Raw genomic sequence first — 26,719 nt, 5'->3', positions numbered from 1 at the left:
TTTTTTTTTTTACTTTTTTTAATTGAATTTTTTTTATCAAGATCATTGTAGACTCACATACAGTTGTAAGAAATAATGCAGAGACATCTGTGTACCCTTCCCCCGTTTCCCCAAATGGTAAGGTCTTGCAAAACTGTAGAACAAAATCACAACCGGGATGTTGACATGGATGCAGTCCACCAACCTTCAGATTTCCCCGGTTTATTTGTGCTTGTGCGTGCACCCGTGCATGCGTGCATCTCCATGCAGTTTCACCACGTATGTATATTTCGTGTACCCGCCACCGCAGTCAAGAGACTGAACATTCCATCCGCCAAGGATCCCTCCTGTCGCCCTTTAGAACCACACCCATCTCCCGCCCACGCTGCGCTCATATGCCGGGGACGTGCCATTTCATCCGTACAAGAAACCTACTAAATAAGATCTATTTATTATGTCACCCCCATTTTATTCATAAAGAAACTGGAGTTCAGCAAAATTAAATAACTTGCTCAGGATCAAGATTGGGCGACCACGGCACTAAAGTGGTTGCAAGTAGCCGACGCTAGACCATGTCTGGCCTGCGGATATGCTTAGTTTGGCCTGTAGCATTTTAAAAACTCTTGAATTATCAGATTTTCTTTTTGAAGCAGAAGAATTCACAGAAAAACGTTTGGCTTTCCTTCATGAGCCATTAGATTGTCGGGTAACGTTAGCACATATTCCCATGTATGAACAATTGACTGGAGCTGCTGTCTTCAGACCGGGCATCTGCTCGGGGGTGACACGGTCCCCACCACTCATGATCGCATTACACAGAGACACCTTCACTCCTTTACCCGCCAGGCTTCTGTGGGCATGTGAATTTGTAATCCTGTCTCTATGCCTCTTAAACAACAAAAATACTTGGTGATTCTATTGCTTCCCAAGAGTGAACTGTTTACTGATGAATTCACACCACTTTTCCTGACATAGGTGGAGGCAGTTTTGATCCCCCTGATAGAAGGAGAGATGTAGGCCCATGGAGATTAAGCGACGTGCTCAAAGTCCCTCGGCATGGAAGTGGGAGAGCTCAGAGCTGAGCCTGGAGTCTTCAGGCTTCAAGGCAAGTTTTCTATCCTCCGGCTGCCTTCCTCTCTGCTCCCTCCAGAAATGGGGTGCTAGGAGGGGCAGCAGGCGGGGGTGGGGAGGAAAGAAGAAGCTCCTTTAAAGGAAGAAGGGGCTGATGAGGCCTGGGGGATGAACTAGGGCCAGCTTGTCCATCAGGCCCAGGAGGCATGATGCCTGGGCCCCAAGACACCTTTAGGGACCCACGAAAATGTTTTTATTTCTTTTAAAACCAGAAGAAACAAATAATCCACCCTGGGTTATATTCATCTTTATCCCAGCACAGCCATAAATATTATTTTAATTTTTTTTTTAACAGAGGAAGGTACCCACAAAGGCAAGAATGCCCAAGGCCCATGGAAGTCCTCCTGCGGCCGTGGGAAGGAGGCAGCTGACCCTCAGATCGAACTGCCCGACAGCCTCAGCCTGGATCGGAAGTTGCATTTACTTTATCTACGTCTCTCCTCCCACCGTAATGTGGAGGCCAGAGATTCTCAGGCTTGAGAGTGGATACGTATCACCCAAAGAGCTTACTAAAGGTGAGATGCCTGGGCCCCGCCATTGGATGCTCCAACTCTCCAGGCCTGGGGGGAACCCAGCAATCTACATTTTTAACAAGGGTATGTCCCCTCCCAGGTGATTCTAGCACACGTGGCCCTGGAGCCCTTTGAGGGTTACAGCTTTGAGCCTCTCCCACACAGGGGACCCTCAACCGGCCGGCCACCAGCACCTCTGGCTTCTCAGTGGGAAACTGGGTGGGCTGGCTGGTCAGCTCTGGCCCCCTTGGGGGCTATGGCAGCCCCTCGCTGCCTTTTTCTTAATTGTCCCCCTTGGCCCGAGGGCCTGTCTTTTCTAATGAGCAGGGATGGAGGAAGGGGCGGTAATTGAGGCGCAGCCCCTCTCCCTGGCAGGACTCTTAGAGCTAATTAGAGAGGAGGACCTCTGGGCTTGTGGTTACTTTTTAATTGTTTGTGGATCCAACGTAAAAGCTAATGACCGAAGGGGGAGGCTCGGTTAGCAGCACACTCCTGACTTCTAAATTTGTCTGAGAGGTCATTTGCAATTTGTAAACATTTTTCACAAGGGTGAATTCAATTAGCAGTTCCCGCACAGGCACCCAGCGCCGATAGCAGCACAGGCAGCGTGCAATGAAGCTGTGGTGGAAACGGCTGAGAACGAAATATCCTCTAGAGCCTCAGAAATGTACTGTGCAGGAAATCCTGGCATCTGGGGAAAAGGTGAGTTCTGGGTGGGCATCCCTGCCGGATGTACTGTGCAGGAAATCCTGGCATCTGGGGAAAAGGTGAGTTCTGGGTGGGCATCCCTGCTGGGAGGCAGTGAAGGTAAGAGAGAGAGAGCAGTGGGCTGGGAGTTAGGAGACCAGATTCTCTCCACGTGTGTGTAACTCAGGGGACGTGCCTTTCCTGTGGGCCTCAGTTTCCCTTCTCTGTGGTGATCATGGAAGCCCATCATTGGCCCACCCAGGAGGACAGAGACAGGAGCATCTCTTCACTGCTACCGGTAGCCGGTGACACTGGCAAGGTAGGAAATCTCCACGTGTGTGTAACTCAGGGGACGTGCCTTTCCTGTGGGCCTCAGTTTCCCTTCTCTGAGGTGATCATGGAAGCATCTCTTCACTGCTACTGGTAGCCAGTGACACTGGCAAGGTAGGAAGTGTGGAGAGGATGGGGGTGCAGATGGGGCAAGCACCCAGAGAATGATCTGGTGCCGTCTAGCATAAGCCAGGGAGGCCCTGCCTCAGCAGCAGCAGGTGTGCTGGGTGCTGGGTGCTGGGTGCTGCCCGGGGCCCAGCTCTCTTAGGGGAAATGGGAAGCAATTTGAACGCCCTCCCAGTAATAGAGATGTATGCGGTTCCATCTGGTGTGTGGATGGTTCAGACCGTGGGACAGGGTGACACGTGCAAACATTCCGAGTGAAACAAGCAAGTCGTGTGTAGAGTGACCTCAGGCACTGTAAGTAGGACATGTGACATATGGAGATCTAAGTAGCAAAAACGCGACAACCTGGGTGGAGAGCGTGCGGATTCCAACCTCAGGAGGGTCCTCGGGGAGGAGAGGGTGGGCGTGAGGTTAGGGAGGGCGAAGGGGCTTCAGAACGTATTTGTTATATTTCGGATTAGAAATGAAAATGGCACCTGTTAAATCCAAGTGGGGGTTCGTGGGAGTTAGTTCTGTAGCTTCCTCACATTTCTATTTGTTTGGAAAGTTCTCTAATACGCACAAACGACAGGATTGTTTGTAAAAACGCTTGCTCCTCAGTAAAGCATTTATGCCTGCCATCCTTTAGCTGATTAAAACTTTTGACTAATTACAAACCACGTTGATAATTTTCATAAAAGACATAAGGCGGCAACCTGTAACAAGACTCCAGGGGTAGCCAATGTGAAACAATAACTCTGAAGACACTTTTCTCAAAACCCAATGATTTTCTAAAATGCAGGGCTTTCTGACTTGGTTTGTGTTAAGATACTTTGATGGCGGTGGGTCGAATGGTGGCCCCCAAAAGATATGTCCACATCCAAACTCCCAGAACCTGTGAATGTGACCTTATTTGGAAAAGGGATCCTCGCAGATAGAATTAAGTTCAAGGTTGTGAGATGAGATCATCCGGGAATATTTGGGTGGGCCCTAAATCCAGTGACAAGTGTCTTTATAAAAGACAGAAGAGAAGATAGAAAGAGGGGGGCTGCGTGAAGACGGAGGCAGAGGTTGGGGTGATGCAGCCACAGCCAAGGAAATCCTGGGGCCAACAGTAGCTGGAAGAGGCAGGAAGAGGCAGAACTAGGAGAGAATAAGTTTCTGTCGTTTCAAGCCACCACGTTTGTGGAAATCTGTTACAGAGTCCCCAGGAAACATAAACGATGATTTTCAACTGCCCCGATAGCTGAAGCTCAGTACCCGACAAGAGCCGTGCCCAGGAAAGAGTTGGCCTTCCAGGATGGCTCACGACTGAACTGGCTATTCTTTCCCATACTGTCAGCCAACAAGCACTTATTGAGCACCTGCTGTGTCCCAGGCACACGCTAGGCACTGGGGTTACGGCAGTGAGCAAAGGCTGGTGGGGGAGATGGAAAGGTCAGCGGGAATTGGCCACACATGGTGACCCGTTGAGGCAAGGGACACAGGAGCATCTGAAGGATGGAGGGGCCTCGGCCAGACAAAGTGGGGGGAGGGAATTCTCGGCAAGAAGAAAAGCACGTGTAAGAACAGAGGCAGGAGACGTGGGCAGGGAGGGGCACGGGGAGCCGAGGGAGGTTTAGCCTGGGGGTGGGTGTCAGAGTCAGGTCCTGAAAGACCCAAAGTTGCCCTGTGCCCTCTCTCCCGCCATCATCTCCCCATGGACATGCACTGCATTGCTATCTTATCTGTTGCCTGTTTGGTTTTGTGTCTTATTTCCTCTCTGTATCCCAAGCATGTGGCATAATGCCCAGCACATGAGGGCACTAAATGAACACACAGCACTGGCAGGAGGTAACGAATGTGAGCTTTGAGATCAAATCCCAAGCACTTTCTGGCCACATGATAATGGACAAGTGTCTTTGGGCCTCAGTTTCCCTGTGTGTAAAATGGGGATGAGAGAGTCAAAACCTTCAGGGTCGTTCTGGGGACCACTTGAGATGATGCACATGAAGCGTCCAGCGTGTGCCCAGCCCCACAGGAGCCGAGGGGATGGAAGCTGGTATTATTATTAATCAAAACTGATGCCCTGATGCCGGGCTCTGGGGGTTTCCAGCACGAATGGCTGCCTCCCTCTGGCCTCCAAAGGGACTGAGCCAGGCCCTGCCTCTAGCTCCTTCCTGGCGGAATCCACTGATCACGGCTCAGCATGACATGCTCATTCTGTGAATGCTTTTGCCGGCCAGGTCTCAAGTTGCAGCAGGATGTGGTCCGAGGCATCGGGCTTGCAGCCTGGCTCTTCACGTGGAGCCCGGGGATGCACGCTGGCTCACAGCAGCGCCAGCTCCTTCATGCCCACGTCCCCGGAGGAACTAAACCACCCTTGCCCGGCGACCCTTCTGATTGTTTCAAGAGAGCTGGAGATGAGGGGAAGGGGCCCACGGCAGGGGTGCTGGCACCCAGCGGGGCCCACACTGTGCAGCACCACCCCAGCCCAACCACGAGGCCCAGCCCTGGAAAAATCAAAAGCAGGACGGGAGTGTGCGTGATGTGACTTGCAGGCCCCGAGGGGGAGCGGCCAGGCCAGCCTCGTTAGCGCTGACCTTGGCACCCAGCCGTTTCTGATGGATGGAGTTCGAGCCTGGACGGGCCCCAGGGGAGCGGCGGCTCTATCCATTATGGGCCCATCAGCGCCTCACTGGGCCCTTCCTGCTCGGGAAGCCACGAATTTCGGGCCAGGAATAAATCTCTGTCTGGGCCGTGGGAGAGCAGCAAGGAAAACAAGGCAAACCATGAAAAATGTCTCGTCCCGGCTCTGGTGACAAAGCCGCCCTGGAGGAGGAAGGAGCCAGCAGGCGTCTGGGGAGGTGGGAGAGCATGGAGCAGGGGCAGCGGCCGGGCTCCAGGGAGGCTGGGCTTCCCAGGAATGGAAGGAGAGGATGGGCCCCTGGACCACAACCAGCCAGGTGTCCCTTCCTGGTCCCTTGGAAAAAAACTCCCTCGAGATCCAGGTCCATAGAGGCGGGCTGGCCCTGAGAAGGAGGGGACCCCTGTCAGGTCCAGTTTGGAGTGTTCCAAGCCCCTGCCAAGGTAGCCCTGGCTGGGCAGTGATGCGCAGGTCTGGGGTGCCAGCCTCCACCTGCCACGAGAACATGTTCTTGCCGCTAAGTGCAAGAGCCCCAGAGTAAACTGCTGGACTGAAACCCACACATGCACTTGTCACCTACAACCTGTTGCTAAGGGACAGAGCCTCTCCATGCTTCCATTTCCTCCTGTGTAAATAGGGGTGACAGGGTGCCTATGGCTCAGGGCTGCGGCGAGGATGAATCCGGTTGCTGAGTGGAAAGCCGGGCCCCTGGTAAGTGCTCCTCAGTGTTGGCTGTTGACTGCTGCACCTGCTGTTTGTAGCTGCTGAGGACTCACCTCCCACCAGGCCGCCTGCGCCATCATGCATGGAGCTCAGGATGAGAAATGACTTCCCCACCCAGGGCCTTGCTCTGCTTCCTGGAAGCGTGCAGCTTATGGATACGGACAGTGGCTCTGGAAGAAGACCTGGTTCAAATCCTGGTGCTGCCACCAGTTGGCCATATGGCCTTGGGCAAGTGACTCTCTGAGCCTCAGTTTTCCCATCTATAAAATGGGGATAATAGTTCCTACTTGGTGGAGCTGTGAGAATTTAATGAGGTGACACATGTAAACTGCTCAACGTTGCACCCGTCAGTCACTTAGTGAGGGCTCCACAAATGTTAGCCGCGAGTACTGCCCCCCAACACACACACTGCCCCTCCTTTTGTTTCCCGAAGCCCCTGAGAGCCAAGTCCCTTCATTGCCCTCGTAACAGGGCTTCAGAGAGGTGAGGGCAGCTGCTGTGTCTCCTCTGCGTCTTTTCTCATCCAGCTAGGAAGTCCTCATTTCTTATGTTCTGTGCACACAGTGGCCTCCCTCCCCCTGTCCCACCCCCCATCCCGATGGCTCCCCTCTGGACACTCTCCTGTTTATGGACCTTCTCCTGAATGCAGGATGCCCCACATTTTTTTAACTTGTTGCTACGAGAATGACATGAGCAACAGAATAGAGCAGGTAGATCACCTCCCTTGTTCTGGACTTGCTACCTCTATTTATGTGGCCAAGGAACACATTCCCTCATTTGAGACAGCATCACTGCACTGTTGATTCATAACACCAGTGGCGGAGGATGAGGGGACACAGCAGAGTCTGCTAAGTGATACAAGGATCTCTGACTCTACTGTCTCCTCTCTGGGCCTCAGATGGACTGTTTGCTTTCAATAATGCTGTCTTGAAGACTTCCAGGGCCTGGGCCATATTTCTCCCTGACAAATACTTATTGAGTGCCCCCTCCGTTAGTGCCAGACGTTGTATGAGACTGTGATAATACAGTGGTGGACAAAATTGATATTGTCCCTGCCCTCTGGGACCCTGGGACATGACAGTCCAGTGGAGAAGACTGACATAAAACAGTTTTGATCAGTGCTATGGAGCAGATTATGCAGCAAGGTGGGGCGGGGTTAGGAGGATGGGAGTGGGGGTGCTGGCTAGGAAAAGCCGGGCTTTGCCTGGCAGGATGCACATTTCAGGCTGACTCTGAGTTCCCAGGGGTCTCTGTGAAATCCACACGCTCCCCCTTGTGGTCAGCCTCGGTTTCATCCAGCTGGGTTTCAAGCCACCAGTAAATCCAGACTTGGTCTCACCCTTCAGGAAACTGCCACGGATTCCTGGGACAGCTGCCTTGGAAGGAGCTTATTGTTATTATTTTATAGGAGTTTGGGTGTGTGGCTTGGATTTTTGGCCGTCGGCTCCAGGAGAAACAAAATAACCCCAAGTGATTGATGGGCCTGTTGTTAAATTTGTAAAATAAATCAGCTTGGCAGAGAGATTCAAAAAACCTGTCAGGCAGCAAACATTTTTTTTAACCGCCTGTAAAATTTCCTCCACCCTTCCTATTTGTCAGTGTCAGGTGGATGATGCATCTGATAGCAGGCAAGCAGCAGCCGCGGAAGGGTGGCCAGCAGCATTTCCTACTTGTGTGTCTTATTTTCCTGTGGTCTGAATGCTTTCGGCACAGAATGAGGGGGGTCTAGTCCAGACTAATTAGTGGATGAACTAAGGATTCTGCCAAGGTCGCAAGTTGCTACTGGCTTCATATTCGGACCGCAATGCAGCCATTTCTTCATGCATTCATTCAGCAAACGTTTGCCGAGGGCCTCTTCAGCAAAGGCACTGAGGTTGGCACCGGAGATATGCAGGTGAGCAAAAGCAGCCCAGAGCAACCAGTGCGGTGAAGGTTCTAGATGCCCCATCAAGGAGTTTGAGTTTATCAGTACGTGGGAGCCGCTGAAGGTGAAGGCGAAGGAAGCCACACAGCAGATTAAGATCTAAACAGATTAAATTCTAAAGCTTTAGGAAAAGTCCAATCAGAATGGCCTTTACATAGTATCCTCTCTCAGCCCTGCTTGAGTGCGAGAAAAACTTGGGTAGCATCTCCACCCATGTCACCTCCACCCTGTGTTTGTTAAGGAGGTGGATCAGCGCCATGGTCACTGTCACAGGCGTTCAGGCCAGACTAATCCCCACCCTACTGCGGAGCAGCCACAAGTAAACGACTTCACTTCTCTGACCCTCTGTCTCCTCTTCTGTAAGATGGGGATTTAAAAGTTCCAATTTCATACTCACTGAGCTGGTTAGAGATATTTAAGGAGGATGCACTTGAGGTGCTCCACACAATGTCTGATGTGCAACAGCAACAATAACACATAGTTGCCATTATTAGTTCTAAGTGGGGTCTACGTACATTCCTTCTGGGCCATGCCAGACACTGATGCACAGGGGGCTGTTTGCTCATCGACTGAGTGATGGATCCTCCTGCTAGCATCCTTGCCCTGAGTGTGGCACGAGGCTCCCGAGCAGGCTGGTGGTACAGTGCTGGGCACCCAGGATCTGCTAGTGCCCAGCTGCTGCCCTCTCTCGGCGCTTTCTCTCCTGCCATCCCTGACTCGTCATAATCGACAGTGCTGGACCAATTAGGAGCAATAACAATTAAGATGTGCCCAGGGCACATGAGCATTTGCAAACACTTGTTAAAATGCATCAATAATTAAGCGCTTCTTTAATAGTTACATTTCTGGCCTCTAGACATATCTGTTTATAGACCTTGGTTCACAGCATGCTTTGAGACCTGTGTTATGGCCTTACACGCTGGTAATGAGAATCTAAAATTCTTCCCTGACTTGAATTCTGAGATTTGACAGGGAAACGGCAGTGAGAGAATGCCCGAGCTCTTCCCAGCTGCCTGATCTTAGAGGTGTGGCCTTCGAAGCCAGCCACCGGGTACAAACTCAGGCTCTAACACTGGGCTGCCTCGGGTGGGGTCCTCACCCCACTTTCCAGGCTTGTAAAGTGCACAGAATGATACCTGCCTCACAGGAAGGATATAAGGACTAGTGGTTACCTGTGCAAAATGTCAGCCACATTAAGCCCAATTCACGGCAGCTTTTGTTAGTAGTAGGCTCTGCCGTTATCAGACGACAAAGAGAGGCCATGGAAAGATGAGGGATCCAGACCATCAGTCTACACCAGCGGCTCCAAGCTCAGTGCTTACCTGGACAGGCAGGTAACAAAGATGAGAGAAGCCAGGCCGGGTGGGGACAGGGATAAGCTGAAGAGCACCCCCAAAAGAGATGCTGTGCTCAGCCCCAGCCCCTGGAACCAGGCAGGAATGCAGATCCATTTTCCCAGGAGAAAAGTAGGAAATCCAAGTTTTTACACGAAATCTCCTGACTTTTTTAAAAATGTGGCAATCCATTCAAACTTTTTTTTCAAATTACTACATGAGCCAAACAAACATCTCTGGGGGTTGACTTGGCCACGGCCCCCAGTTGAGAGCACCTGTCTACCTGGTCCCCACTTTCCAGATCATTGCCCAGGTCCCCTCTTCCTTTCAGCTGCCGAGGCTGACGGATTGAAATATACTTTTCTGATTTAGTGACAATCCGTGACAAATTGGTGTGGATTGGGAACCGAATAGGCTAACTGGAAAGGAAGTAATTGAATAATCCCAAGTTCAGGTTTGAATCCCATCTGGTATAGAGGGGCTGAACGGGTGGGGGTGGGGGGCGGAAAGAGGGTGGGAGGGACCAGCTGGGGTCAGAATTTTACTCCCAAGGCAGCTCCAGCCCCTCGGCTCATCAGCATCCCTACTTAGAGGCAGCTTTCTGTTGGGTCTGAGGTGGGACTTTACTTTTTTAGCACATCTGTACTTGTGAGTAAATGGGACTTCGTCTGTTTCTTTGTTGATTTATTTATTGGACTGAATCACCCCAACAAGTCCTCAGTAGTCGGGTGTAATCGGATTTGGTTTTTAACATGCTTTTAAAGTAAAGAAATAAATACAGTCGAGGCTTATAAAAGGTGGTTGTTAAAGAATGGGCCTTGGCCCCATAACTTTAAAGTAATAGCCCCATTATGGAGAGGGTGGTGATTTTTTAACTGTTCTTCACGCTTACGTTGCCAGGTTGAGGGGTTTTCCAGGAAGGTTGGGCATCTCAGTAAAAGCTTTTCCAGCAGCCATTTAACCTCCATTTACGAAGAAATAAAGCAAAATTGATGCTGATTTGGGCCTGCTTTGGGGGATATTTCTGTTCCATAAAAGCCCTTTTGCCTGCAATTTGCTGAGCTGCCCTGTCACATCAGAAAGGGCTGCTGTTGATAAAGATAAAGCTTTATGGCCACGATATTTGCTGCTAACAGCAACCTAATGCAGCATTTTCATTTTTCTGCAATTAATGTTAATGTCTGCTACGAAAATTGTCATTAAATACCATTTTAAAATCCATTCAATTTGCATATGCAAAGCCCATTTACCATCACAGAAGATATAGCTGGCACTTTATCACGTCTTTTTGCTGGAATTGTGGCCACTCAGTTTTATAGCAATTTAAGATTTTATATTGAAAGCTGTACGATAATGGATGTCCTTTCTGAGCCCAGCTAACTGAAGCAGCACAATGGAAAACCACAGCCCTAGGACCAGAAACTGTGGGTGTTTATGCTGCACCTCAGTCCCAAGGAGGGAGGACACAGCGGGAGAGCCCTGCACGGGGCATCTGCCAGCCTGGCTCTAGGTATCATCTTGCTGTGTGACCTCGGGAGGCTCACTGCACCTCTCTGAACTTCCTTCTATCTTCTCCTTTTTAAATAAGGCCATTGAACCAGGTGATCATAATGCCTTGTGTGTTTTAATATTTTATATTTTAAATACGAGATGCACATTACCTTTTAATTCTACTTTTCCATGAACTTTTTAAAGTACCCTCGTATAGGCACACTGGGTTGAGAATCCAGGCCAAGCCCTGCCATGAAGTCATGTAAACTTGGGGAGGTCAATTAACCTCTCCCTGCCTCAGCTGGATCGTAATCCTACCTATCTCCTGCACAGGGTTTTAATGACAATGAAATGAAATTGGCATGAAAGTTTATAGCCAAGCTGGAGAGACAGAACATACTCTGAGAATCACAGAATGCCAGGTTACTAGTGTAACCCCCCATTTACAAAGGAGGAAAGATAATCCTGGGGGAAAGTGACATGGAGAGTTGGGGATAAAACTGGAACTAGCATCCCAGGTGACTCCTGGCCTAGGGCTCTTCCCCCATCACCACCCTGTCTTTGAGACACTTGGTGTCCAGCACGGCCTGATACAGTGATCTAGTGTGCAGCATGTGAACTCTGTTCTTCTCTGCCCTGGGCAGTCTGCTAGGATGGGGCAAGGAGGGTACACGGGCCAAGGCCCTGCAGAAGAGGAGCAAATCCAACAGCGATAGTCACGGAGATGCCTTAAAGGGACTGACTTGGGGAACTATTTCAAAGGTGAGGGAAGGATGGTGTCCAGATGATTAGTTAATCCAGCCCAGAAGCAACTTTCCAATGTGTCTCTAGTGGTACCTTCCAGGTTTTAAGGGCTGGTGAATAGACATGCATTTCTGGTTGAGAGAGGTGAACCTGGTATTGGCCATGGGAGGTGGGAAAGCTTTCCAAAGAGATAATGCTGAGCTGCACTTTGCAAAATGAGTAGTTTGACCAGGTAGGATGGTGAGAAAAGGCAGAGGGAGAAGCATAAAAAAGTATGGTAGGTCCCCAAAAAATTAAACGTGGAATTACCATATGATCCAGCAATTTCCATTCTGGATGTATGCCCCAAAGAACTGAAAGCAGGGACTCGAACAGATATTTGTACGCCGTGTTCATAGCAGCATTATTCATAATAACCAAAATGTGCAATCAACCCAAATGTTTATCCATGGATGAGTGGATAAACAAAATGTGATATACACACAATGTGATATACACACAATGGAATATCATTCAGACTTAAAAAGGAATGAAATTCTGACACATGCTACCTCATGGATAAACCTTGAGGACATTATGGTAAATGAAATAAGCGGATACAAAAGAGCCAATGCTGTATCATTCCATTTATACAAGGTACCTAGAATAGTCAAATACACAGAAACAGAAAGCAGAAAGGTGGTGACCGAGAGCCAGGGGCAGGGAAGAAGGAGTTAGTGTTTAATGTGGACAGAGTTTCAGTTTGGGAAGGTGAAAGAGTTCTGGAGGCAGATGGAGGTGATGGTGGCTCAACAATGTGTCGGGCCGGCCCCGTGGCAGCGACGCTCCCGCCGCGGGTTCGGATCCTATATAAGGATGGCCGGTGCGCTCACTGGCTGAGCACGGTGCGGGCGACACCAAGCCAAGGGTTGCGATCCCCTTACCGGTCAAAAAAAAAAAAAAAAAAAAAAAAAAAAAAAAAAACAATGTGAAGGTCCTTAGTGCCACAGAACTGTGCATTTAAAAATGATAAAAATGGTAAATTTTATGTATATTTTACCATAATTTTCAAAATTAGAAAATAAATAAAGAAGAAATCACCAAAAAAACAATAAAAAGTGTGGTGGCATAGTCAAAGGAGGACGACTAGTTCAGGGACAGCAGGAGGGGAGGCTGGAAAGACAGTGGCCTTGGAGGAGGGCAGAGCCGGGTGCTGCCACGCGATGGGCCACGACACTGGCCCTGTCAGTCGCAGCACTGGACGGGGCCTGGGGCAGCTGGAGACGCAGCCTGTCCTGCTGTGTGCAGCAGCCTCTTCTATTTATTTGTTCAGCGCCATGCACAAGTATCAGTAACTTCTGTAATAGTGGTGAGTTCGTGCTGTGGCACAGAAAGGGTTAGGAGGCCCTGCGGCAGTGGACATTTGCTGTCTCTGCCTGCCTGGCCTTTGTTCCCCGCCTGGGAACAGAACCCCAATCTGTATGTCTTTCCCGCCATCAGCCCAAGAGGACTGTGGGGACTGATTTCACCCTTGACTCCAGGGTGGGACAAGAGACCAGGCCTGGCCAATCAGGGCATCAGATTCCCCCACCATCTGCAATTGGCTCAGAGGCAGACATGTGACCCAGGCCTGGCCAATCAGTGTATTTCACAAGCCCTAGTCACAGTGGTTGATTCAGAGTCAGATGCGTGACCCAGTTGGACCAAAGCATCTTGATCTCAAGGCTTCTGTAGTCCGTACGCCCTGCACACTGGGGTCACTAAGAAATAGGAGGTAAGAATGAAACTGCTCCTGGCCATCCCACTAGGTGAGGAAGAAGCTAGTCAGAGAATGGAGCCAAAACCAGGAAGCACAGGCAAGACATGGAGAAACTGACCAAATGCAGCTGCTCCCTCCTGACTGCCTGGATCCAGCCATGCCTGAAGCTCTACCCCGGGCTTTTCAATCATGTGAGGCAATAAATTTCCCTTAAAAAAATCAAGTTGAGGGCCGGCCCGGTGGCGCACTGGATAGTGCGCCGCTTGGGAAGCGCGGCGGCGCTCCCGCCCGAGGGTTTGGATCCCACATACGGACCGGTTCCCGCTCACTGGCTGAGCGAGGCGTGGGAGCAACACCGAGGGTTGCAATCCCGTTGCCGGTCCCCGGTCCGGTACGGGGGCAACACTGAGGGTTGCGATCCGTTGCCGGACACGGAAAAAGACAAAAAAAAAAAAAAAAAAAAAATCAAGTTGAGGTCTGATCACACGCAACCACATCCCACTTTTATACAATGTCATGTAAGCTGGGGTTGGGACATGGGACAATCCACATGGGCTGATGGTGGAAAAGATATAGGGATCAGGCATCTGTTCCCAGGAGGAAGGGATCCGATGCTAGGCAGGCAAAAAAGCAAACAGGATAAAGTACCTAATTATGGAGCTGCTACAGATGTCTGTGGAGGGAATAATAGAATTTAATCTGTGCATTAGGGAGATAACTCTGGTAGTAATGTGGAAGGTGACTCTGGAAGGACCAGTTCTGGAAGCAGGGACAGCAGTTAGTGGTTTCTGCAGAGGTCCAGGCAGGAGAAGATGGGGCATTGACAGGAGGGGCACATGGCTCTAAAAGTCCTTTTCTGTTGGCGTCCCCCTATCTCCCTGCCTATTTCTATGTGGAATGTGGGTCCTCCTCAGCATTAAGGAGCTGATCTAAACCCCAGGCTGGCCATATCCTTGCTGTAAAGCTCAGCGTTGATCTTGGCGAGGATGTGGGACCACTGGAGCATGCGCACAGACTCATCTTATCTACGGTGATGACGGGGCCAAAGAGCAGCAATTTCCCAGGGGGAACACAGGAGCTTTCTGGGGTGCCAGATATATTTTACATCTTTATCTGAGTGGTGGTTACAAGTGTTTCCATTGGGAAGATTTCATTAAGCTGAACACTTCATGAGTTATGTATTTTACTAGGCATACGTCAAGCCTCAGTAAAAATTTTTTTAAAACTTCATAGCTCTTGGGTCTACAATTCATATTACATCGCTTTAACCATAATAGCTAACATTTATTGAGCACTCATTAGGTCCTAGGCCCTACGCTAAGGTTTTTGTGTGCATTACATCACTGAAACCTCTCAGCAATACTATGAAGCAGGTACTATTAATATTCCCATTCTACAGATGCAAAAACCGCGGCAAGGATCACATGGCTAGTTGTGACCAGAGTCCAGGTTTGAGCCCAGGCTCCACAGCCTCTCTCGTGGCCTCACCAAGATGGTGCTGTGCTGGGGTAGCCTGGTAGGTTCTTGCCTTCCTCACCCAGGTTATTAAAACCCCCAAGGGCAAAGACAGGTCTTAAGAGATGTTTGCTGAGTGAGGGACGGTGGGTGGCCTGTGCACAACCCTGCAATGTATCCCACTGTGAGGCGAGGACCCAGCTCAGCAGCCTTCACGGTGGGGCCATAAAAGTCACACTACTGAGAGTCTTTGGAGAGAGGACAGTGGGCCTGGAGGATGCTCTGCTCCCCTGTCCCCCTCCCACATCATTTCCTGATTCAGCTGGCAGCCCCCCCAGCCCCAGGGATGGAGCCCCGGATGCCAGCTGCCTTACCGTGCCGGAATCCCAAATGTCATGTTTGGGGGGACAGAGGGTGGTTCCTTCTTCAGGCGCCGGTCATCCTGGTCACGGACATGGATGTTGTTGAGCTGACGGTAGAGGAAATTCTCCCGGGCAGTCACCAGGCCAGCTTTCACCGCCCCGCGGTTCATGGCAATGTAATTCCTGGTGAGCTCGTTGGAACGGGTGGGCTGCTGCTTATACACGTTCCAGTGTCCGATGGCTGAGGGTGGGGAGAGACAGAAGCACAGGGCAGTGGTCGGTCTGGCCATAAAGCACCCCTGGAGTCTCACTGAGAAGACATGGGGGACGTGTGGACCCTTTACCTTCCCATTAACCCAAGCCTGCTGGGGGACAGACCTTCCCGGCCCCTAGAAAGCATGACAGCTCCAAAAGGGAGGGATCAGGTTCCCAGAGGCTCCAGAGGGGGCCTGAGCACCTTTTGCAGAGCTGGGCTCGCCTGGCCCTGACCTCCTTTGGGCCATCAGAGGGTTGTCCCTGCTTCCGTCCTGTGCTCGCAGCTCAAACAGCATGGAGCACAGACAGTCCCTTCCTGGGAGTGCCCTTGCTATTTCTCTGACACCTCAGACCTGGACCCTGCTTGGTCCTCCGTGTCCTGGTCAAGCCCTGGGCTTTACCCCTGGCTGTCCAGACTTGTGCCAAGCAGCCAGCCCAGGCCGAGAGCTCTGTGAAGAGGAGTGAGCCTCCCGTCCCCTCCTCAGTCCCTCGTGCTCCAAAGCACACTCGCTCACCTTCGGGGACCCCTCCATCCAGCCCCCGGACGTAGAGTCCATAGTTAAAATGAACGCCGGGCAGACTGCAGCTTCTTTCCCGGGGCTTGCCGAGCTCCGCCTGTTGGGCGAAGGAGAGAGAGCCCAGGTGAGGGGCGGGACCGCAGGCTGCACGGGTGTGGATGGCAGCGCCTGCCCAGAGCAGCCGGGGACCCTGGCCACGTGTGCACGGTTGGAGAGCAGAGCGGCGCGCAGCCTGGCCGGGCAGCGGTGTGGCGGGGGACCCGGGCCCTGCCTGGCTGCAGCTGGTAATGAAGAGCTCAGTTTAGAAAGACTCATCCGGAGGCCACCGTGAGGGAGGGGCGTCTTTCCTACCTAGGCCTTCATTCTTCCCGGGATGACAGCTCAATCCATTGTCAATGCCGTGCAGGGGGATGTTGCTTCCTCCTGAAATCCTCACCTCAGTGTGGGGACACCATGACAGAGCCCACTGTCACCTGCTTGGCAGCTGGACAGCCATTCTTATGTTCTGGGTGTCTGATGAACTCCTTGACCTCCCAAAAAGGGCTCGTAGGAACGAAATTGCTCTATGATCAACCACATCGATCCCCCCATTTTAGAGATAGGGAAACTGAGACCTAGAGAGGCAGAGCCATTATCCACGGCCCCTAAGGGTTGGGGGCAGGATATCAAAGGCAGGTGTGTTCATCTCTGGGCTGGAGCTCTTGATGATTCTGCTACGCTGCCTCTCCTCAGAACAGCAGCAGCTCCCTGAGGCCAGAGGCCCCATCCTGCCCGGTGCTTAGACTCCATCATCTTCTTAATCACTGAGCTGAGTTCTGACTGCCCCAGATACAATACCCTGCACCTTCTCTCATTTGGTCCTCACAACTGCCTGGGGAGGCAGGGCCCAATACCATCCCCGTTTTTCAGATGGGGAAACTGAGGCCCAAGGAGGTCAAACAGGTTGCAGCTGGGCACAAAGTAGGAAGTGGCAGAGCTGGGATTTGAACCCAGGCTGTTTGTCTCTAGCCCACACTCAGATCCACATGCTAAATAAATACCCACAAACCCCACGTTTATGTGGCTCCCCGGTGCCGTCAGCCTGTCTGAGAAGGACATTACTGAGAAGGTCAGGGTGCAGTTGTTCCTCCAGCTGCCCATGGGCCACCAGCTGAGGACTTGAAGTTGCAAGATCTCCCTGCTCTGGCCTCACTGAAGACAGTGGAGAGGGTCTGGCAGGCTCTGACCTCACTCTGTCTCCTTCTGTCTTCTCATCTATGTCTCCATCTCTCCAGCCCCCGCAGATTGGGTGCACAGAGGTAGATAGATGGTCAGGGGTCACCAGTAAAGGCTCATCACTGCCTTTGGAATAAACCCCTCCCTGGGGCAGGCAGTCCAGGTCCTGCACCCTCTGACCACCCCCACCTCTGCAACTTTGCATCCCAGACTCCCCCATGCTGGCACTCTTTAGCCAACTAGCCCACTCCCCATCATCAGAAGGACCTGCAGGCATCCCAGCCTTCTCACCGTCTATGCTGTGCATCCTGGAATGCCCTTTGCTCTTGGCCTGTCCCTCCCCTTACTGGTCCTTACTCTTCAAGCTCTGCCTCTGCTGAAAGCTCTTTGGACCTCTTGGGCTCACGGTGGCCTCTCTCTCAACACCAGTAACTTTTATTATTTGTTCTGTTCATTTGGGGCTTTGAACTTGTCACCTTCTTGATTTCCATAAATGCACATTCTGGACCATCCTGCTTGGATTATAAATGCCTACACAGGCTTCTATTGCCTTCTATTTCCTGGTGGCACATAGCGGGTGCACAATAAATGCCTGAGATTAAAAACCTCTTCCTCTGGGAAGCCTTCCTGGACTTGGCATCAGTCCAGACAAGCCTCCTTGTCACATAGCAGCACCATAGTGCCCTGAGACCACCTTCAGGGTGCTTTCAAAATTATGTAGTAATACCTGCTACAGCACGGATGCACAGTGAAAGAAGCCAGACACAAAGGGCCACACACTGTCTGACTCTATTTACATGAAATGTCCCAAACAGGAAAGTCCATAGAGACAGAAAGTAGATTAGGGTTTGCCAGGGCTGAGGGCAGGGTATGGAGTGACTTGGGGGGTGATAGTTAAGCGGTGTTTCTTTTGGGGGTGATGTAAATGTTCTAAAGTTGATGGTGGTGATGATTGCTCAACATTGAATATACTAAAAGCCATGGAATGGTACACTTCAGATGGACCAATTATGTGGTATGTGAGTTATATCTCAAGTAAAGCCATTGAAAAATTACAAAGTAGTGTAATTAAGTCATTAATTACAAGATGATCAGTTTAATGTTTGTCTCCCCCCAGGAGACTGTGTGCTCTACAGGGGCAGGGCTCCAGTCTTTAGTTTTCATTTTTATGTTTTTAAAGGTTAATTTGTTTTTAGTTTTCTAAAAATAGACCGTTTTTTTAGAGCACTTTTAGGTTCACATCAAAATTGAGCAGAGGTGTGCAGATTTCTCATATACCTCCTGTCAGTCTTTATTTTTACCCCTCTTTGCCCAGGGCTGGTGTAGAACAGATGCTGGTAGATAGGGATTGGATGAATGAATGAATGAATGAATGAATGAATGAATGAAATGCCTACATCTTTGTCAGTTTGGGTTGCTATAGCAAATGGCCATAGACTGGGTGGCTTAAACAATAAACATTCATTTCTCATGGTTCTGGAGGCTAGAAGTCCAAGATCCAGGTACCAGCAGATCCGTGTCTGGTGGGGCCACGCTTCCTGGTTTGCAGGATACCTGGACACCTTCTCACTGTATCCTCAGGTGGCAGAGAACAGAGAGAGCCAGCTAGCTCTCTTCCCCTTCTCACAAGGGCACAGACCCCTTATCACGAGGGCTCCACCCTCATGACCTAACTACATCCCAAAGGCTCCATCTCTGACACTACCCCATTGGGGGTTAGGGTTTTAGCATATGAATTTGGGGGGACACAAACATGCAGTCCACACAGCCTACTTTGAGACTGTCAGTTCTTTTCTACACAGCAACTGATCGCTCTTCTTTCCCATCTCAAATTTTAGACCTTGACCTCCCTTGAGATTGACGGGGGTTTTGAGTTCCAGGTGGGGACACATGGGGCCTCTGCTGGGTGGTTTGTTTAGAATTCCTTCCACATGACTCACTCTGAGCTGCAGACAAAGCTCTGGCCTCTCATTTGTTTATGAAAATGATCTGGCCTCTCTGGTGACTACCGGGGAAGTTAATTAAAATGTGACTTCTCCGGGAGAGGCCCCATCTCCCTCAGGGCAAGTGCAGGTGGGCAGACTTCCAGCTGGCAGAGGAAGGACAGACAGACTCAGGAGCTGGCTGCCACCCTCAGGCGGGGGGCAGGGGAGCAGGCAGGCGCCTCAGTCTCTGTGCTTTCTAGCGCAACTAGAAATACAATAGCCGCCGAAGCACATGGAAGGCTTAGTCTGCAAAAAAATCATCCCAATGGGAGGTTCACTTCTACTTTCATCCCACAAATACTTATATTGCACCGACTCTGCACTGAGCCCTGTGCTGGGAGTTCTGAGATGAAGAGGGCAGACACAAAGCCCCTGCTCCTATGAAATTCAGGGTCTTGCAAAAAGGACAGTTAAGTAATCAGTCAAGTGCACCTGGTGATTTCAAGAGGGAAGCACAGAGTGCCCCTTACTCTTAAAATGTGATCCACAGAGTAAGAGACAATTTTGCACTATATACTTGAATATCTGAGAAAAGACTATTTTCCTTATATATAAAGAGCTGTTATAAATCAATAAGAAAAAGAGACGGTCCTATAGAAAAATCAGCAAAAGGCTTGAGTAGGAACTTTATTAAGAGAACATTCAAGTGGCCCAGACCCATATGCCCAGGTGCTCAGCCTCTGGAAATGCAAAGTAAAATCCTGGTGCTAACAGCAAGGATGTGGCGAAACTGGAATGCTCACGCACTTGGTGAGAGTGTAGACTGGTACTACCACTGTGGAAAATTGTTTGGAATCTATTAAAGCTAAACATGTGCCTACCCTACAACCCAATAATTCCCTCTTGGACACACAACAGAAATTAATATGTATGTTCACCCAAAAACATGCCTAAGAATGCTCATAACAGCTCAGTTGATGATAACCAAGTACTGGAAACAACCCAAATGGCTATCATAGGTGGATAAAAAAGTTGTGATATATTCATACCACAGAATACTCTATACCAGTGGTCTTCATCCAGGGCTGATTTTGTCCCCTAGAGTACACTTGGCCATGTCTGGACACATTTTTGGTTGTCACAACTTGGGAGGGAGTACTGTACTCCATCTAGTGGGTAGAGGCCAGGCGTGCTGCTAAGCAACCTACACTGCACAAGACAGCCCCATGACACACACCACAGTGGTCTGTCCCCAAGTGCCAACAGTGCCAACCAAGATTGAGAAACCCTGAGAATGAAAGAAAACGCGGTGGCAACCACATGGGGGTCCTCACACCACGTGTGGCATGAAGGAAGCCAGCTGGACGCAATAGGCTCTGCCCCCCGTGGGGACGCTCAGACGTGAGCATAACATCTCTGGCTTTAGAAGTCGGGAGCACAGGTCCCCGGGTGGGGGCAACTGAAAGCAGCACAGGGGGCATCAGGGGCGCTGGCCATGATGTTCCTCGACCTGATGTGGGTGCTCTTCCCACCATGTGGTCCTGCCCACTGCCCCCTTCAGAACACGTTCATCTGTGACTGCGGCCACCAGTCCTGTCCCTCCGACATGCTGAAAGAGCAATGGCTCCCTGTACCCATCTGGGAGACCCAACTGCATCCACGAACTGCATGAGCACAGGCAGAAGGGGGACAGCAACAGCAACGAGACACTTTTCTGTCTCCCAGGGGGTTCTCTGCACTGTTTCCACGACTGGGGACTCACGTCCTGCAGTCCCTGAGAAGGCAGTGCTGGTTTTCTCATTTCCTCAGACTCTTCCAGACTGGAGTGTTGCCCGGTGGGATGAAGCAGAACTTCCCAAGAATTCAGGAAAGCAGATCCGGCCACGCAGAAAAACACCATCGACTCCTTAGCCTTCTGCCCCGACCACTGGACTTCCTTCCCTCTCAGGTGGGTTACTCCAAAGTATCAGAGAGGCCTGCCTGTGGGAAGCCTCAGAGGTCCCTGGGCCTGTGTCAGGTGCAGCTCGAGACCACCTACAGGCTGTGCGTGGGACACCTGCCCAAGCTAGAGCTGGTGGCGGCCTCCACGGCCACCTCCTCTGTTCCACCTGTCTTCAAATATCTTCTGTGCTTGAAATTCCACCGTTGGCAATTCAGTCCTCTAGGTTCAGGTGTGGTGTGTGTCTGAGTCCCTTTGTTCACATGGTAACGCCCCAGAGGAGCAGCAGATTCACCATGTCCAGCTCTTCTGCCCAATAAGACAGGCTACCTAGACAGCCCCACCCGGCCACGTGCTCCTCAGCCAAAAACCACCAACCACATACCCTGGAATCATGGCATCCCTGTGCCCGGCTCCCCTGTGACTGCCAGTGCTTAGGACAATCCTGCAAAGTGTTGTTACTACCATCCCCATCTTACTGGTGAGGAAACTAAGGCCCAGGGAGATTTAGGGCCTTGTTTGCTCAAAGCCACATAGAGAGCTGACAAATGGCCCAGGCAGGATTCAAATCCACATCTGATGCCACACAGTCTTTGCTGCCTCTTAATGACTGATTTAGCATTTAGCATAAACTGCCAGGGACTGTTCATTGTCTTTTCATGTGCACAGATCTTATCTCTGCAGGTGGGCTCTGTTCACAAGGAACAGGTGAGTCTTCTGACTTCTTTGCACTCCCTGCTCCACACACGGTACACGGAGCAGTGCCTTACACCCAGGAGGACCAATGAACCCCTTTCAGCCCCCAAAATTCTTGCATTTCTCATTTCTTATGGCCAAGTTCTTAAGACATCTTGTGCAAAATCCTCAAGGATTTTTAAGAGGCATGCCTTAGTTTTGCATAACAGGGAATTGTGGAATATTGGAAGCTATTTAAATATGGCCCACTAGCCAAAATCCCTTGTCAATGAGCTGCTGGAATCAAGAGACGAATATGTGAGAAAAATCCCAGCTCTGAGTCTGACCACCCGCCCTCCTTAGCCGCCTTCAAACTGAGTCTTTTTCTGAGTTTCCTCCATCACAAAGTGGCTTGGCTGGAATACAGCTCTGGGTGACAGCTGTCCCCATCAGCAGACAGCTTCATTAAACCTCATTAAGATGTCATCCCTCTCTGCCTTATTTCCCATCTCTCAGCTCTAATTAAAACCATCTCGCTCCCTGTCCCAGGGGGTCCTGGGATTCTCCAGGCTCCTCCTTCAATAGCAGCTCCCTGAGCTCCCGGGCATGAAGGACCAGGCCCTGGAAACTGGCGCTGGGAACCAGGCTGAGCAGGCAACCCCTGGGCCTGGAATTCCCCTCAGAGCAGCCAGTGGACAGTGTGGCTTCCCAGAGGCAGGTACAGGTGGCGTTTCCCAAAGGCTGCTGCCTTGATCTGAAGTTACCTGGGACCCAGGAACAAAGGTCCCTATCCCTGGAGCCTCACTAAAGCCCATTTTCATGAGACAACTTCTTCAAAACAAGTCTCATAATTTACCACCCAGTATCTTTTCTTTTTTTCTCAATTAGCTCTCATTTCCCGCAGAAGAGCTGAAAATGAGTGAAATCAGTTGGCTTTGTTGCTTCGATGGCCCGAACTGGAACTCACTCTGGACAAATGGGCCAGTGGTAATTTCCCAAATGGCAAGTTTTCTGCCAAGGAGCTCAATGCCTGGGTTCTAGACCTACCTTAGACATTCATCCCATCAAGAGCAAGCCCCTTAAAAGAATCAATCACTCAGCTCTTCCTGGCAAATACATGTAGTGTAGCTCATTAACCTTCTAGCTCTGCGTCTAAACTAAATGAATGTTTGTTCGACAGTTGAAAAGCTTCCAGTCACTTTCCTGCATTCTATTAAAGCGAAGTTACGTGCAATCCCACAGTTATTGCCTGGTAGTTATTAAATAAATATCTGTATATAGCTGTACCCGTGCATACATATGCACACACATACCATTGTGCTCACGGAGGGGTAGTTCATTATTGTAAAACAACTTAAGATCCTCGAATGAAAAGCACAATATAAATGCAAATTGTGATCATTATTAGCATAGAGGATATTTATTTATTTCCATAATGAGAACCTCAGATAAACAATCATGTAAAATAAGGTGCATTATGCATCAAAGGACTCAGGCATCGTCTCAGAAGCCCGATTCTTTGAACCGTGTGCATTGTCTGAGTGGCAGTTGAACATCGCATAATGATACTAAAAAGCCACACGTGAGAAGACCACATCCATATGTGATCAAAGGCATATGCAATAATGTCAAGTGAAAAAAAAACTCAGCAGGATTCAAAATTTTACATATACTACTGTTACGACCATGTTGTAAAAATGCACTGAAAAAAATACTGGAAGGAAACCCAGCAACATAACTGTGGTGTGTGATGGTGTGTAATTAGAGATGGGGCCTCTTTGAGGGTATTGAGACTTTACTTTTATAATTAAAAAAGCCAAAAAGCAGAGTTAAATTATATGTCTCTGTTTTATATATGAACCAGATACACATCAGCCTCTGATCTGTCATTACAAGTCTGCTGCAGGTTTATCACAGGGGCTGAGGGGAGCCATGCAGGGAGAACACAGGAAGCCAGCGTGTTAATGACATCACACTTGAGTCCCCGCACTGCCACTTGGGCAAGTCACTCAACTTGTCTGATCTCCCCTTTCCGCACCTGTAAAATTTCATGACAGTGTGGATGGTGTCTGGTCGTGTCTGGCCCAGGAGGTGAACTCAATAAATGGTGGCTTCTATTACTACTGTCGTTACAGTTAGGATTACCACAGTAGCTCTCCAGCTGAGCTCCAAGAGGAGCCCCGGACAGTGGGGACACCTCTCCAGGCCCCATTGCGCCTGCCCGGCTGCCCCTCCAGTCCTGGACTGGTTCTTCCCCACTCCCTGGAGCAGCCCGGCCTCCCTTGGTGCCGCCAGCACTGCTCTTGCAGCTGATGTATGGCCCTTGCCATGTGAGGCGGTCACCATGACAGGGCCCCAGCGTTCCCTCCCTTCCCCCTCGACAGCTTGAAACCAGGTCCTTCATTTGCATTTACATGATCTCGCTGTGCAGCTTATGAGATCGAGAGATTTATTTGCTACTTAGCGTGATGTTTGATTACACTGGGAGAAGACACGAGCCACACAGTGCACGGAGCATCCCCTCGGCTCAGTGGCCTCGGGGGCCGGTAACTCAACAGCAGGTTTAGGTGGATGGGGGGACACACAGTGTTTTGAAAAAAGGCAAACATGAGAGGTCAGAAGAAACTGATACCATGATTTGGACTTTTTTTTTTTTTTAAATCAATAAAAACTGGTTAGGTGTCCTCTGAGATTATGAACAGACCCAAGTCACTCTTATGAGATAGCTTATTGTCTTGGAGAGCAAATCCCCAGAAACTTTTCTTCCTGGGCAAAATCAGAAGTTCCTAAAAGAGATGGCGAGTCCAATGTAGGGAGGTGGTGAGTATCGACACCTGCTTACAGTGTAGCTCTCAAATCCAAACGTCTGGATGAGCACCAGCTCTGCCAGTCCCACCTGCGTGGACTCAACCTGCTGACTCAAAGTCTCTGGACCCCAAGTGCTTTGTCTGTAAAATGAGGAAGACAATACCCCCTGTTACGTCTGAGGCAGAGATGATCTGAGCGCCATGGTGGACACATAGTAAGTGCCCAATAAGTGGGAGCTGTCATGTGGACGACGAGCTATTTTCTGAGAAACAGAGGAATAGAGCTAATGCCCCCAGCCCTGACGGAGAGAACTCGCTGGCTGCAGCACTTTGCAGTCAAGTGTCACTTACCTGTTTTGTGGGTTGTCCACTGTGTGGGGTTTAATTCCAGCCACCCGGCAGGCCAGCTCCTGCTGTGCACAGCTGGGACGTGCTCAAGGAGGCAAACTCATTTTCATGACAGTCTGGGCCGGCGTAATTAGGAGCAGAGAGCTGCTGCTGCTGCTGCCAGCCTAGGCCCTGTCACATTCCAGATCCAAACAGAAATCATTTGGCACATTACTGGGACATGACAGTTCAGTGATTAAGAACATAAGCTTGAGGCCAAAACACCCGAGTTGGAATTCTGGCTTCTCAACTCTGTGTGACCTTGAGCAAGTTACTTATCCTCTGAGCCTCACTTTGCTTACCTATAAAATAGGCACATGAGAGTAGCCGGCTCGGAAGCCTTTTCATAATGCAGATAAAGCTCTTAGCAGAGGGCCTAGAAGTTTCTTAATATCAAGTAGTCATACTAGCTAGTGGTCATTTTGAATAATCGGCAACTCTGTCTCCATCTTTATGGATAGAGAACTTGCTCTAAAACTAACACATCTGATTGATGGTTCCTCAAAAAATTAAAACAGAATTAACATATGACCCAGCAATTCCACTCCTAGGTATATACCCCCCCAAATTGAAAACAGGCATTCAACTACCACGTGTGCACAAATGTTCACAGCATTATCCATAATACCCAAAAGACGAAAACCACCCAAATGCCCATCAACTGATGAAAGAATAAACAAATTGTGCCTGATCCATACAATGGAACATTATTTAGCCGAAAAAGGAACAAAGTACTGATACACATTACAATGTGGATGGACGCTGGAAACATTACGCTAAGGGGAAGAAGTCAGACAGGCACAAAAGACCACATACTGATTATACAATTCCATTTATATGAAATGTCTGTATAGGTGGATCCAAAGAGACAGAAAGCAGATTGGTGGTTGCCTGCGGCTGGACGGTAGGGGATTGGGAGGCACCGCTCACAGGCAAAGGGTTTCCTTTTGGGGTGATGAAAATGCCTTGAAACTAGATAGAAGTGATGGTAACACAACACTGGGAATGTGGTAAATGCCGCTGAAGTGTACACTTAAAAATGGTTGATGGTTAATTTTACATGGATTTTACACCAGTAAAAAGAAAAATTAATATGTCCATAGGCAGGAGTTGCCGTACTTTCCATCTGAGCGATTTAGGAAACTCTACTCTCTCTCTTAGGGACGGGAAGATGGAGAGGGAAAGACCCGCAAGTGACGTGGCTGCTGTCTAGCAGCGGGACAACGTGCTTTGAACACACGGCTGGATGGTAAGGAAGTGAGGTTTGCAGAGATGGGGGGAGGGCAGGGCTTTGGGCGGGGACAGAACACTGAAGGCCATTTCCCATCCAGGTCTTGTTGCTCTGATGGTGGGTAGGGCGGCATGTCTGTTAGAAGCTTCTGGAATCTTCTGGAAATATTTGTTCTAAGGCAAGCCCCGAGATGAGCGAAACTTGAGGGATCCCATTCCACAGTGTGTCCCTCTTTTACTTCGTGTGGCCTTGCTTTTGGAAGCCTCTGTGGGAAGGACAGTGAGCACTGGACTTCGAGTCTGGGCCCCTGGGTGCTAGTCCCCGTCTGCCTCGCCTGCTCCCACGTCCCTGCCTCATCTGCATCGGGGACACTGGAGACCTGTGACTTTCCCACCAAGAGCCACAGTCTCTCGTGGCTCAGGAGTACCTTAGGTGGATGTCAAGGACAGGACCCCGGGAGCACGAAGCCCCTCATCCTGACCCAGCCAGGCAGCCTCTCAATTACACGCTTTATGCATGGGGGGCTCCATGTCGAACTTTTTTTGAAGGGTGGGTTCTATGGTCCTAAGAAAAAAAAAATGAGTACCAGCCAGCTGCCAAAAAAAAAAAAAAAAAAAAAAGAAAAT

The 26,719-nt window shown here is 50.1% G+C and overlaps 1 protein-coding gene across 1 annotated transcript in view; it reads right to left on the bottom strand.

Moving 5' to 3' along the window:
• LOC103582132 (chromosome unknown open reading frame, human C9orf171) overlaps positions 1 to 26,719 on the bottom strand; it is a 113,532-nt gene that overhangs the window by 25,938 nt on the left and 60,875 nt on the right. Inside the window, exons 2-3 of the mRNA XM_008563815.1 lie at positions 15,912 to 16,011; positions 15,154 to 15,382 (exon numbers count right to left, since the gene is read on the bottom strand). Coding sequence (XP_008562037.1) covers positions 15,154 to 15,382; positions 15,912 to 16,011 — 329 coding nt within the window. The remainder of the gene's footprint in view (positions 1 to 15,153; positions 15,383 to 15,911; positions 16,012 to 26,719) is intronic.

The sequence above is a fragment of the Galeopterus variegatus genome, unplaced genomic scaffold, assembly GCF_000696425.1.
Source record: "Galeopterus variegatus unplaced genomic scaffold, G_variegatus-3.0.2 Scaffold176, whole genome shotgun sequence".
Lineage (NCBI taxonomy): Eukaryota > Metazoa > Chordata > Mammalia > Dermoptera > Cynocephalidae > Galeopterus > Galeopterus variegatus.
The sequence above is the reverse complement of the archived record's forward strand: the minus strand, read 5'-3'. Positions and strand labels throughout refer to the sequence as shown.